The following is a 14445-nucleotide window of genomic DNA, read 5'->3' on the forward strand; positions in this document are numbered from 1 at the left end:
TCTGTGTGATCTTGGCAAAACAGGGGCCCTGTGGGTATTGTTTATAACCACCAAGAGGGAAAAAAGCAGGCATCCAGCAGGACCTGTACCCTCCTCTGCCATTAGTTTGCTCTTGGTTTCCTTCTCACTTCCTCCAGGCAAACCAGAATCAACCTCGTGAATTATTTTTTCATCTGTGAGCATCTCCTACGGGTAAATGTAAATGTATGGCTCCTTAGAGAAATTTCTGATAACGTTCTATTCATATCATAGAATCACAGAAGTGTTGGAAGGGACTTTAAAGATCTTCTGTTCCAACCATCTACCTGATTCTTAAATCCTCTCTATAATATTCCCAACTCCCAACAAACTGCTTTCCAGCAACTGCTTGACCACCTCCAGTGACAAGTATCTCACCACCTCTTGAATTGGTCCCTTCTATTTTCCAACAGCTGTTAGAAATGGCTTCCTTATTGTCAGCTGTAATTTGTCTCCTTATAATTTCCACCTGCTGGGACCCACAGACCAAATCTAATTGCTTCTGAACTAGCAGGCCTAAACTCGCATAACTCCCAAGTCTCATTGACGTTACTTGGATGCTGGTAGCTACTATGATAGATACAGTTTTCTGAGATTGTAGCTCCCTATGAATATGTTTTCCACTCTTTCCAAAATTTCTCACTCATTTTCCTTTGCAAGTTTCTCCTTAGCTACTATTTTACTAAGTCTTTCATACCCTCAGATATAAACTGCACCTACAAGGAGATGGATGAGATTTAAGAAAAAAATTTTTTTTTACCTGATGCTCTGGCTTTTCCTCTTGCTGTTTCAGTTCCACATCTGGCTTTGGTCTGAATGTTTGCCTTCTGTCACAGTCCTGTTGCCCTTTGATATCAGCCTGGGAGGAGCAGGCACCCTGCCAGACTCCCCCAGTCTTCATAACATTGACCCACTGAGCAAGGCTGATAAGGACTCAAGAAAAGCCTATGACAAGGCAGATTAGTAGTCCAGGGTCTGACTTCTAGGAGTGAATGAGGTAGTATTGGGAAAATTCAGGGGTTTTCAAGTGAGAGGCCAAAACTAAACTTTCCACCTCTAAGGGACTGAGCGTCATTTCCACACATCATACAAGCACCTCCTGTCCTGGTTAATTTCACTTCAAAGCTCTACATCCATTTTAAATTAGGCTGCCGTGTACACATCCATTATGAGCGATATTAACCTATTTCATTACCTTCCGAGTTGCTTGTTCCATTCTCTTTACTTTTATTCTCTTTTTCCTGTTCTTCCTCTTTGTTGGGCCCAGCCTAGAAAAATGCTCATTGGTCAGGGGCTGGCTATCCCTGGGTGAGAGGATTAAAAATTGTTTTTCATTTAATTTCCTTTCTTTCTTTTCCTTTAACTTTTCTGTATTTTCTAAATGATCGACAATGAACATCAATTATTTTTATGACTAAAAAAACAAATGAAAAAATAAACAGGTAAGAGATAGTTATCTCATTTGGGAATGCTGGTTAAGCTGGATCAAGCTTCTTGTAGTAGGCTGAATAATAGTTACCAATTATTATTTTTATTATTGTTATTAACCTGTAAATGTTATCTTATAAGGAAAAAGGGTCTTTGCAGATGTGATGGAGTGAGGATCTTGAGATGGGGAGATTATCCTGGATTATCCAGGTTAGCCCTAAATCCAATTACAAGTGTTCTCACAAAGGGGAGTCAGAGAGAGCTTTGATACCCACAAAAGAGGAGGAGGCAATGAGACCCGTAGAGGCAGAGACTGGAGTGACGTGGAGTGGAGTGAAGGAAAGCCCGCAGCCACTGGAAGCTGGAGGAGAGAAGAAATGGATTTTCCCTCTAGAGCCTCTAGGGGGAGCACAGCCCCACCGACACCTTGATTTCTGCCCAGTGAATCTGATGTCAAACTTCTGTCTGTGAGAGAATAAATTTCTGTTGTTCAAGCAACCAAGTTTGCGCTAATTTGTTACAGCTGCCACAGGAAACGAATATACTTGTCTCCCTCTAAATCAAACCATCAGACAACTCTGTGTTTCTACTTCAATTTGTTTATGATGAAATAACATTCTTAAATAGGTTTCTGGACATTCCTAGTTTTTTTAACTGAGGTTACTGTTCCTTCAAAGTTCTGCTTTGCTGGCATTATCCTTTATACATGTTTGGCTGAATAGCATTTCCAGGATAGGAGGCAGAAGGGATACTATGATGTATAATCAGCACAGCAACATCATAAACCCCAAAGGCCTGCTATCAGATTCAACTTTAACCCTTTTTGACATTTCTTCACCTCCAAATTCTGTATCACTTTTAATTCTACCATTTACCTTAATTCCCAGCCATAATTATCCCCTTTTTACAGATGGGGAAACTAAGGAACAGAGAGTTCATGGTGCTCGCAAACATAGTCCATATGCATGACCACTACACTCTAGTGCCACTCTGGAGAGCTACCACTGTATGAACGGTGTGCTCTGGGTGTTCTGAGGAGTGACAATAACTATGCTTGTGAGGTAAGGTTTCCTAAATGAGATGGTATCTGAGCTGAAGCCTGCAAGTAAGCATGCACCAGGCTGACAAAGAGAGATGGAGAAGGAAGGGAAAACCAGGCAGAGGAAACACCACGTGCAAAGGCACATTCTCTTCCCTGCCTAACCTCTCCTATCCTTAAAGCACAATGGAGGTCCTTAGTAGGTCTGGTATGGAAGACCCTCTGTTCTTCCCCATTCTTCCTTTTTATTTCTTCGTGTCCTACCCATCCCTATCTGACACTCATCCATTCCTCATGCTGCCATTCATAGGCTACCTCTCCATTACCACTGCCACAGCCCTAATTTAGGCTCTTATTAGCTCTCACCTTGACCATTGCAATTGTTTGCAATAGCTTCCTCTGCTTTCACTCTGCCTTCCTTCAATCTTTAAATACACAATTGCATACTGAGTTTTCTAAAGTGCAGCTCTGATCACCTACCTCCTTGGGCTCTGAAATCTTCAAAGCTTCCACTTTCTCCAGAGTAGCCTAAACTACACAGCTAGCAAGCCACCATCCCTAACAAAATCTTGACCCCTCTTTCAGATCTCCTAACACCCACTTTCTTTAACACTATCACTGGTCCTCAAACTTTGGTGTCACTCAGAATCTCTCCTGGGGCACTTATTAAAAATATACATGCCTGGCTATAATTACAAAGAAAAAAAATAACAAATGTTGGAGAGGATGTGGAGAAAAGGGGACCCTCATACACTGCTGGTGGGAATGCAAACTGGTGCAGCCACTATGGAAAACAGTATGGCGATTTCTCAGAAAATTAGAAATACCATACGACCCAGGGATCCCACTACTGGGTATTTACCAAAAGAACTTGAAATCAACAATACAAAGAGACTTATGCACCCCTATGTTCATTGCCGAATTATTCACAATAGCCAAGACGTGGAAGCAACACAAGTGCCCAACAACTGATGATTCGATAAAGAAGATGTGGTGTATATATACAATGGAATACTACTCAGCCATAAAAAAGACAAAATTGTCCCACTCACAACAACATGGATGGACCTTGAGGGTATTATGTTAAGCGAAATAAGTCAGAAACAAATACTGTATGATTTCACTAATATGTGGGAGGTAAACAAATGGACAAAGAGAACAGTTTAGTAGTTACCGGAAGGGAAGGGGGCTGGGGGCTAGGCATAAGGGGTAAAGAGCCACGTGTACATGGTGACTGACACTAATGTACAACTGAAATTTCACAATGTTATAAACTATTATGATCTCAATAAAATATCTGATTCAGTAAGTCTGGGTTGTGCCCCAGGCATTTTGGGCTTTTCCTATTTGTTTTTGATGCTGGAAGACATCTATATTGTTGTTTGCTCCTGGTGTTTCTTTTTTATTTTTCGAGGAAGATTAGCCCTGAGCTAACATCTGCTGCCAATCCTCCTCTTTTTGCTGAGGAAGGCTGGCTCTGAGCTAACATCCGTGCCCATCTTCCTCTACTTTATACATGGGATGCCTGCCACAGCATGGCTTGATAAGCGGTGCATAGGTCCACAACCGGTGTCCAAACCAGTGAACCCAGGGCTGCTGAAGTGGAACGTGAGCACTTAACCACCGGGCAGGTCCCCTTGTGTTTCTAATTTACTGAATTCTGAGAAACACTACAATGTTTCAACTTTACCTAAATTTGGTAGGCTCCCCCATGCTTTGCCATTTAATTCTGGAGTTATTCTCTCTACCAGAACCTAATTCTCAAATCCCTCCCATTTATCAAGACCCAGAGAAAATGCCACCTCTCCCAGTCTTTCTCGCTCTCCTTCCCATTTCTTTAATATTTAGCTGTACTTTTCTTGTGGCACTTCTTGCTTATTTACGAAGCAACCGGAAAGCCAATGAGTTCCCCTGGACGGAGAGGGACACATCCATGTGAGTCCACCCCAACCCCCAACCCTCAGGCGGGAATCCGGACCAGCGCAAAAAAACAGTGTTGGATCACTGTCTTAATCGATATTTCTTCCCGGAAGCCCAGGGCATAACTGCCTCAGACGGCCTTCTCCAACTGTGAAACGAGCTCAGGGAAAACCACCCCTCACAGCGGTCCCAAAGCCCCACGGCGGGAAATGGAGAGCCAGGAGCTAAACGGTCAGAGCCCAGAAAGCGACTTCCCCATCTCCGAAAATAGAAAGCACCCCGCAAAGCAGCGACGGCAAGCGCGCTTCCACCACCCGGCCCGCCCCACCCCTGATGTCCGCCTCGCCCTCCGATTGGCTGCCCCTCGCACCAGCCCCGCCTCGTGGCCCACGTGAGCCACTGGCCGCCGCGGGATTGGTTGTCCGGCGAGGGCCGCACTGGACTGTGGGGCGCCGCGGCGCGGCGAAGCGGAGGCGGTTGGGAGGCGGGAAGTGAGTTTTGTTGGGGAGCCGAAGGCCGAGAGCCAGCTGCCTTCAGCGTCTGCAGGCTGGGGCAAACGTACTGAGAGCTTAGGGCGCAGCAGTTTTAGGACTCCGGAAAGCGGGCTGCGGACTCCTGCATGGATCTTTGGTTTGAGCCCTGGGTCTGGCCTTATTCGTGTTTCCCCGCCAGGACGGTTTCTCGCCGTTTTCCCCTGAAGTTGGTGGGGTTTGGACCTTATTAGTTTTAAGGGTCCGCTGTGTGTAAGCATTGGTTGTCCTGCGCAGGGCGCTGTTAGGTAGCTGGGGGAAGGAGGGCTAAGAGATGCGTGAGGTATGGTCCTTACGTGGAATGTTGGAGGTAAGTAGGCTTTACCAATTGTGCTGATGCTTTTATAATCTGGGCGTTTAGGGTTTAGTAGGGAAGGTCGCTCGCTGACTGAATTAGACGGTCATTTATTGAGCCTCCTCTCTGTATCAGGCACCATTCTGAGCGTGCTGGACGCGAAGGCCAGTATGCCACAGTCCTGGTTCTCTAGGAACTCACCGTGATGGGGCTGGTGGGAGAGACAGGGAGGTGGGGGATGTGAATGGATGAGTAACCCGCGTGTGATGCGTGCTCTGATGGGAGTCCGAGGAGGGGATGACTCGGAGTTAGGGACCACTTAACAGAGAAGATGACGTTTGAGTAAGGTTTTAAAACTAAGTGAGCGCTCTCCAGGTTGACAGGGATGGGGCAGGCACTCCGGGTGGAGCAAAGTGTACTGAGGAAGAGACTAGGAAAGCGTGCCTGCTGTGTGTGGCTGGAGCACATTTGCAGCTCTGCTTACAAGTTTCATGCTTTTAGATAAAGTTACTTAAATTAAGTTCTCTCAGCCTGTTTCCTCATTTTTAACGTGTAGTTACTTCACCTATAGAGGATCAGGAGAGAGAGAAAAAACAGGCACTTTGTTAGTTTCCCTGTCTCTGTGGAGCTTAGTTGCTGGATAGTGGACACTGAACAAAGACCAACAAGCTGTCAGTTTTCAACTATGGAGTATCAATCTATTGACATTTATAGATGCCTGAAGGAAGCATGTGGTGTGTCCAGAATTATTCAGATATTGACAATACCGGGCTTGAAAGGCTGGAGAGGGTGACATTGTGATCCTAGTACTTTTCCATGTCAGCCATAGTATACCACCAGGAGGTTTCATTTAGAATAAGTAAAATGCAGTCAGCCTTCTCATTCAGAAGTTGATTATCTGGGTTGTGAATTACCCAGGCTTCGCATTGCTTCCTTTATCTTGCCCATGGCCTGGAGAAAAATGAAATAAAACCTTATATTTAGTTGGTAGTGGAAAAATATAAATCTTGTAATCAGAACTCAGTTCTCTTTCCAGCTCTGCTGTTAATTTGCTGTGGACCTTTGGCAAATCATAGCCTCTCTGGGTCTTGGACTCTTAAGATAGAAAATACTGGTTTAAAAATTTTGTGACTGTACTTTTTATCTTTGTTGGCAGCAGAATTGTAAATCAAATTGTATATTAAATGAACTGGAGTTTACCTTATAAAAGAATTTAGTAGAAAATCTTTTCTAAAGCTTTTGCTTTAGAACAAGACTATAAATCCCTTCATAGACATCCCTGAGATTTTATCATACACGGTGTTTGGGCTCATTTAAAAAAAACCAAAAACATGTTTTTGAACTGTAAATGCTTCTCCACCCTCCTCTGTATTTCAGAAACAGCCCCCCTCCAAAACAAAACTTGTTCAAGTTTGCAGTTTTGTACGACACAGTTGCTTAAAGCAAAACATAGTAGAAGATAAAATATGTATTGAAAGCCCATGGTTGAAACTCGTCTAAAAGAAAGACTTTTTTTTTTCTTTCATAGATAAACCTAGTTTTCTTGGATGTGCAAAGAGGGTCTTGGGCTACTGTTACATAATACAAGGAGGTGAAATGCAATGATGCGATGATGAGTGAAGTATAGTCTGACCTGGTATTGCCATTGCTTCAGTGTTGGCTTTGACCAGGGGATGATCCCTTAATCTTCTCTCTGAGCTGATTCTGGTTGTGGTTTTTCTACACTGGTATGTTCTAGCCTATTTGGATACTGGTTTTATTATGTATAAGAGTGTTTCTTTGATATTCTTTGGAATTACTGATCCTTTCATGTTTTCCTTCTTAGGTGAAAAACCTGACTTTGATATCTTCCTGGAGGACTACGCTGTTTCAATCCTAAATCTGGTTCAGTTCCCTTACTGACTTATACTATATTAAAAATGTTTGGGGGCTGGCCCCGTGGCCGAGTGGTTAAGTTCGCGCGCTCCGCTGCAGGCGGCCCAGTGTTTCGTTAGTTCGAATCCTGGGCGCGGACATGGCACTGCTCATCAGACCATGCTGAGGCGGCGTCCCACATGCCACAACTAGAAGAACCCACAACGAGGAATACACAACTATGTACCGGGGGGCTTTGGGGAGAAAAAGGAAAAAATAAAATCTTAAAAAAAAAAAAAAAAAAAGTTTGTTTAATTAACTATGGTATTTGCTTTGGTAAGATCTTGAAGTTTAATAAGAATTTTTGCAAATATCCATTATACTCTTCTTATGGTGCATAAAAGCATTAATATGAATTTTTCTACATAGGCAACTTAAGTGTTTCTGTAGTATTCCTGATACAAGGTATTTTATACAAGGCTGAATTCTCACTGTTGGGAGTAGAGGACTTTTTTTTTTTTTCCAAGTAAGGATTAGCGAAAAAAACCAAAATGTTTATACAGAAATATCTCAAAAAATCAAAGATGGTCTGACCGAAAAATTTACTTTAAACACCTCAAGTAATCTTTTAGTTTCCACGTAATCATGACATGTGACAGCTCTTTGCCAAAAAACATTTATTCTTGAAATTTACTTAAGTGTTTCATAGAAACTAGTGATAGCCAGAATAATTCATGCCAGTTTAGCAAACGCTTAACAGCAAGTAGAAAGAGTCTATGGAAAGATGCTTTCTTTACATAGTCATAGATCAGTATTTTACTTCATCTCTTCATTGCTTATTAGCTTGGCTTTCACAGTGAAATCTTCAGACTATTCTCTATATACACTTGACCCCTATTTTCCTTTAACCAGTTTCCCAAGAAAGATATGTATGGCTCATAAAGGAATCTTTAAAAGTTGACAGACTATAGCAGATGTTACTTAATTAATGGGTCACAGCCTATGGAAGGAGCCATTGTTTTTTTCAAGTGTTTCTAAGTATTTTTATAAAGAGCAGGTCCACATTTCACATTGTTTGCAAACCGATAAAATCTATTCCTCATAGGCACATAAATGCTTTCTTTTCTAAAGAAAAAGCCTGCCTCCCCTTCACCACCCACTTTCTGAGGTCTAGCTTGGGTTTTTCCTGAGAGCATCTATACCTCTTGTCCTTTAAGGAAGGAGATAAGAAAAGCTTCTGTGCTAATTATCCTCTTTTATCCACTTCTTCTACACTGGCCTTCCACATCCCCTGCCACTCCTGATTCTCTTATTCTAGAACAGCTTGGTCAACTCTAAGTAGGGGTCTAGGGAGCAGGCTAAAAGGTTAAGATCAATGGGTATATCCTTTTAAGGAAATCCATATAGTTGTTTAAAGTTCATACAATTATGAATTGAGGCTAAGAAGTATCAAACAATGCTATGTACCATGCTAAAAAACCAGCCCTCTGGCCTTTCAGTGCAATAATTTTGTTGTGAGATAAGATGCTAATCCCATTTAGTTCTCAGGGGAGTACAGTTTAATTAGATGTTGTACTTCTGTTGGATAACCTGTGATAGGACAAGCTTGGTGACTTCTCACGTAATTAAACACACAGCGATAACAAAACACATAGCCAGAGGTGGCAAGAACAGTATCGTTCACCCGGGTTTTACGACACAGTGGGCACACAGTCTTCATTTTGGGTAACAGAGGAGAATCAGAATTGTAGTCTAGGTGTACAGGCGGTGGTGGAGTAGGCAGGGCAGTCAATGATTTGATGGTTTCTTGATTTTCAGATGAGTACCACCACTCAAGAAACTGCAGGAAGAATACACCCACAGAAAGGCCAGTAGAGAGGGATAAGGCAACGCCCCCCACAGCTTTCTTCAACGCTGACTTTATCTTCTCACTAATGCTGTTGGGAGAGTAAAATAAGGAGGCAAAAGGAGAAACTGTTTGTTTACGTATAATCACAGAATGACTAATATAAATGCATTTATGCAGTTTTCATCAGAATCATTGGTTCAGTTTGGGGATTGAATAGTTCTTAGCTTGGCAGTGTCTCCTTAAAGATCTGTTCTAAATTATTCCCTCTTTCTGACTTACAGTGTTTGAGGAGTATAGGAGCTAAGCTTTGTTTTTTGTTTTCTTTTTCCTCCCCAAAGCCCCAGTAAATAGTTGTATATTCTAGACGCAAGTCCTTCTAGTTCTTCTGTGTGAGCTGCTGCCACAGCATGGCTGCTGCCAGATGAGTGGTGTGATTCCACGCCCAGAAACTGAAGCCAGGCTGCCAAAGCCGAGTGGGCTGAACTTAACCACTAGGCCATCAGGGCTGGCTCTAAGCTTTGTTTTTAATGACTAAGGTTTTCTGTGTTTTGTGTTTTGAGAAAGAAATTAGTGAAACATTGATTATATAAACTTTTTTGTTTGTTTGGTGGAAGACAGTATATCCAGAAAAAAAACTCACTTAAAAAATAACTTAGCAGTATTGAGGAATATATTTGAACTTGCAGGAGAACACAAACACTAAAAGCGGTGTAGCATTGTAGTTAATGCACAGTCTTTAGAATTGTATTGATCTGGATTGAGTCTCAGCTCGGCCTCCTAGCTGTGTGGCCTTGCCAAGGTACTTAGCTGTTAGGGCCTAGTTTCCTCAACTGTTAAATGGGGCTACTGCCTTTATTTCTTGCAGTTGATGAGGATTGAGATAATGCATGTAAAACACCTGGTGCATAGCAAGTATTCATGAAAATATAGCTAGTACGAGGAGGAAGCTTACCAGGATGGCAGTCCTTGTTCAACGGACACAAGAATTTTTCTGTGATTTTATGAACTGCCTCAAAGTGGACTGAGGGAGGTGAATTTCATAAAATGGGGATAAGATTTTAGAATTTAATAAGCAAAGATTTGGGGGAGATGTTAAGGCCTTACCTTCTGGCTGGTTGCTGCATCCTGCTGGCCTCTGCTGGTTTGTGCTCCAGAGACTGTATGTCCTGAAGTGTAAGTCGACCTAGCCGGACTCCAGCCAGACTCAGCAGTGGGGAGTGATGCTGAGCCTTTCCAAGGATGTATCGAAGTTGTTGTACAAGAAACCAGCCTTCCCAGGCCATGTTAACAAATGGGTAAGCTGCCAGAAAGGCTCTGTAAAATCGTTTCCAGCGAGAAGAAGGGGGATGGATAGAATATTCATCCTCTTCTCTCAGGCTAGAAACCAGCTTCTCCAGCTTCACTTTCAGGTAGGGAAGAAGAACCAGGAACATAACTGACTTCCAGAGCTGCTTCTTTGGGAGACCAGCACTGGCCAATCTCTGAAGCTTGTGCGTATCTCCCGTTACAATCCTCTTTAAGCCATAAAAGTTTTCAGAAAATGAGGCACTGGTTTTAGATAGATAATGCTGCTGGAGCAGAAGATCTAGCAGGGTAAAGATTTCATCAAACCACCTCCAAAAGAAGCCATAGTGGGCAGGATTGGATTCTGCAAGAACCTAAAGCAAAATAAATCAATAAATGAAATTCATTCCATTACATTGCTGCTATGCCATGTATTTATATTTCTTTTTTCCCCTCAATTCTACACTGGATTTAACCAAGTCACTTCTTTTGGGGTCTACCCTAACCTCCCTGAAGTGCTGGGTATTCGGTACAGACCTCTACACATAACAGGGACTCAATAACTGATAAATCATAGGATATGAATTACATGCTAATTGGTTATTTCAAAACGTGTGCTATCAAATAAACTCAAATTATTGGTTTGGTTTTTGCCCAGTCGTCCCTAAAACTTTTCAGAGAATTAATACCTTACCTTGACCACATGCTGAAGAGCAGGTCTCACTGCTGTCATTAAACTGTCTTGTGCTACCACCTCAAAGATGGATGGCTGGTCATCCACCGCAGAAGCAGTTGTGATGTGAGCCCCGTGCTCAGCCATAGTTTCCTGTGTGCACTGGGTTTCACTTTGCCCACAAACTCTCTAAACATGAACTTTCTTAGGGTATTAAATGGGTGCTCAGTCTTAAAAGTAATCTTTCTGCAGGATAACGTAACTCCTCTCTCAATTATGCGGGGGGCGGGGGGGGGGGGACCTCTCCTAGAGGCAGAGGGAGGGGTCTCAAATTTAGCAGGTTAAGAACGCAGTTAAGGCAGACGTGGTGGAAGAGGTGGGAGTGTGGAGGTGACTTGTCAAATGCACCTCACAGGGCAGAGCGTGACTATGGGGGACAGCTATGGGCGAAGGAGCGCTGTCCTCTCGACCTGCAGTCCTGGAGGCTGCGGATCAGGGACTCAATCCTGAGGGCTCAAAAGCCAGCCGGCTCTGCGGGCAGAGGTGCCAACGCGGGGCCGTACGAGAGGACCGGCTCCAGCTGTCGGCTGTGAAGTACCCCCGCCCGCCCCGGTCCTTCCGCGCCGACCCCAGTACAGGCGCGAAGGACCCACCAGGCCACGTTTGACGCGGGGCCTCCGCTTTGTGACAGAAGCCGGACCCGGAAATACGAGCGCCCGGCGTGGGGACGGCCGGCGGAGGAGAGGCGCTCTAGCCCCGAATGTGGCCCCGAAACCGGAATTAGAAAACTCTATGACCGCACCAGTACTGCCGCTTCCGCCCCCGCTGACAGTAAAGGCGGCGCTTGGGCCTCGTTTGTTTTGCTTTCCGTAGGTGGTTTTGCATCCCATCTTCGGTGGGGAGCTGGCACTTTGAATTTCTCTGTGCAGAGGAGCGGGAGCTCGGCCCCGCGCCGAGGCCTTTGTTTCCGCGGGCGATCGAGTTAGTGGCAGAGGGACGAAAGGGAATATGCAGATGCGAAGTCTCTCTCGGTGCGGGGCGGGGGCGGTGGTTAATTTATATTCAGCTACCTTTCGGGAAGGCTTTGGAGCGACGTAGCTGGAGATGGAAGCCTTAGCATTATTGCTGCCGGTTAGAGAGAAGGATGATTAGAATGCTGTTCCTCAAAACTTGAGACGATTACTTTTCATTCAAGCTGGTAGTTTAACTATCTTCCAGGTTTGGTTACATTCAAGCCTAACTCTAGACACGTGCTGCAGTAGGTGAAAATGGTTCCTACCCTTGTACACGCTGGGATGTATCACGTTAGCGATATGAATTCAACGCTAAGACGGAGGGATCCTATTGAATTTTAACTAGGATGAACTGGGGAGGCTTGACAGAGAAGGTACTTTTCATTGTTTGCCTACCAAAGTTCATATAATTTATCTTACTGTTAGTGAAGTGCTTTTACATCGTATGCAACTTTGCCTCGTTAGAATTGCTGATAGAGTTTTGTTGAACTTGGATAAGCCTTAAAGTTCAACTTCTCTCCCTCTGCAACCCCTCCCCCACCCTGGGCTAAATAGCTAGCAATAGAAGGTCTTACACATGGCCCTAGAGGACCTTATGGTATAAAGATAGATAATTGGTTTGTTTGAGAATCCTCAAAAACAAGATTTGGGTTTAATTGTTTGAATAGGAGAGAAAATCTTGGAAGTTAACCATAATTATAGTTCCAAAAAGTGTTTTTTCCTCTACCAAAATACCTGCCAGAGAAAAGTCACATTGAAATAAGGTTTTTACCTTACAGAGTTTTAAGGACTAGAGATGCTGTTTCATTATCTCTAATATGTGCACCTGGCACATATTAGGTGTCTGCTTAATGGTAGATGTTATATACAGCCTTTTCTTTTGTTTTTCTCTCTCTCTTTTTTTTTTTGATGATTAGCCCTGAGCTAACTGCTGTGAATCCTCCTCTTTTTGCTGAGGAAGACTAGCCCTGAGCTAACATCCATGCCCATCTTCCTCGCCTTTATATGTGGGATGCCTATCACTGCATGTCTTGCCAAGCGGTGCCATGTCCACACCCGGGATCCAAACCAGTGAACCTTGGGCCGCTGACAAGCGGAACGTGCAAACTTAAGCGCTGCGCCACTGGGCTGGCCCCTGTACAGCTGTTTCTTAAGTGAATGGCAAAAAGGCAAAGTTGAGAAATAGCATCAACTAAAACAAGCAGAGAGTTAAACATTTGTATCAGTTAGGGTTCTTCAACAGAAACAGGCTAAACTAAAAAGAAAGGTATTAGAAATATATGGAGTAGCTAACAAAGTAAGAAAGCCAGTTCTGAAAGACAGAACTACACAATCCTATTGGATCTCACTAGCAAGAATTGGGAAAGTCTTACCCAGGCAACGTTTTGCAGTGAATGAGCTTCAACACATTTCTGTCACTGCACTTATGATTCAAATTCCTATTGCCCTATCTTAGTTCAGATTTCCTCTCTACTGTTTCACTGTTAGCCAGAAGGGGGCAAGACACCTTGATTAATAGTCCTTTGAAGATACTCCAAAAGGAAACTAAGTTATTACATGAGAAAACGGAAAGACAGTCAAAAATAACAAATGTCAAGTATTGCAGCCAACAAATAATAGACACTTATTACAAATCCCACCTTCAGGTTTATGATGTAGTAGCAAAGACACATAAAAAGTGATAGCGCTTGTTAAAAGGTATTAAGAGCCATCAGATAGGTTAATATGGTGTGAGTTTAGAGGAAGAGAGAACCACCAGATGGGAAAAATAAGGCCATTCAAACTGGCTTAAACAGGAAGCCTATATTGGCCTATGTAACCAAACAAAAGAAAGAACATTGTTTCTAACCTCTTTTTTTAATCTCAGCTTCTCTCTGCCAGTTGCTTTCTAATACAGTGATGTAACCTGGTACCTCCTGTACTCATCATAACAGATGTCCACTGAGAAAGTTTTGTGGATTAGGTGGACCTCAAAAGATGAGTACATTTGGGGTAAGTCACAGTGATGGTGTTAGGGCTTTCCAAGCTAAGGGAGCAGGAGGAGTGTATATAAGGAGAAAGTTATTAAGTTGGCTTTAAATGTAGAGCCACAAAAAGGAACAGTAGGAATATGTTGAAAGTAGATTTAAGTGAATTATGGAGGGTCTTAAATGCTAGTTTTAGTACTTTGTGGACATTCATTCATTTATTCAATAAATATTGAGTACCTCCTATGTGCCAGGCATCATGTTAGGCTCTGGGTATAAAGTAGTAATAAAAAGAGACATGATATCTGCCCTCATGGAATTTACAGTCTAATTGGGAAGGGAAATAAATAAAAATACATAATTTACAAATTGAATAAGAGGGGCTGGGGGGCCAGCTCTGTGGCCAAGTGGTTAAGTTCACGCACTCCACTGCGGCGGCCCAGGGTTCGGATCCTGGGCACGGACATGGCACCACTCGTCAGGCCATGTTGAGGCGGCGTCCCACATCCCACAACTAGAAGGACCTGCAACTAAGATATACAACTATGTACTGGGTGGGGGGGGGGGGGGGGGGG

General features: G+C 43.4%; 1 protein-coding gene and 1 non-coding gene across 2 annotated transcripts; one reads left to right on the forward strand and one right to left on the reverse strand.

Moving 5' to 3' along the window:
- The first annotated feature begins 6834 nt into the window (after window positions 1–6834).
- LOC124247985 (Z30 small nucleolar RNA) lies at window positions 6835–6931 on the forward strand. The gene has a single exon (XR_006890874.1). It is a non-coding gene; the product is annotated as a Z30 small nucleolar RNA (small nucleolar RNA).
- Window positions 6932–7753: 822 nt separating this feature from the next.
- Window positions 7754–11600, reverse strand: PEX12 (peroxisomal biogenesis factor 12). Its single transcript, XM_046675920.1, has 3 exons — window positions 10912–11600; window positions 10038–10591; window positions 7754–9021 (listed from the first exon to the last, which is right to left on the reverse strand). Exons 1-3 carry the CDS (start codon window positions 11035–11037, stop codon window positions 8622–8624), a joined length of 1080 nt encoding a protein of 359 aa, XP_046531876.1. The 5' UTR covers window positions 11038–11600; the 3' UTR covers window positions 7754–8621.
- Between the last annotated feature and the right edge of the window lie 2845 nt (window positions 11601–14445).

Source organism: Equus quagga, chromosome 11 (assembly GCF_021613505.1).
Source record: "Equus quagga isolate Etosha38 chromosome 11, UCLA_HA_Equagga_1.0, whole genome shotgun sequence".
NCBI lineage: Eukaryota > Metazoa > Chordata > Mammalia > Perissodactyla > Equidae > Equus > Equus quagga.

Coding starts and splice junctions, on each gene's coding strand:
- PEX12 (XM_046675920.1), bottom strand. CDS start 11,037: ATGGCTGAGCACGGGGCTCACATCACAACTGCTTCTGCGGTGGATGAC. Junction 10,592..10,911: donor CTCTTCAGCATGTGGTCAAG/GTAAGGTATTAA, acceptor ATTTTGCTTTAG/GTTCTTGCAGAATCCAATCC. Junction 9,022..10,037: donor ATGCAGCAACCAGCCAGAAG/GTAAGGCCTTAA, acceptor CTCTCCCAACAG/CATTAGTGAGAAGATAAAGT.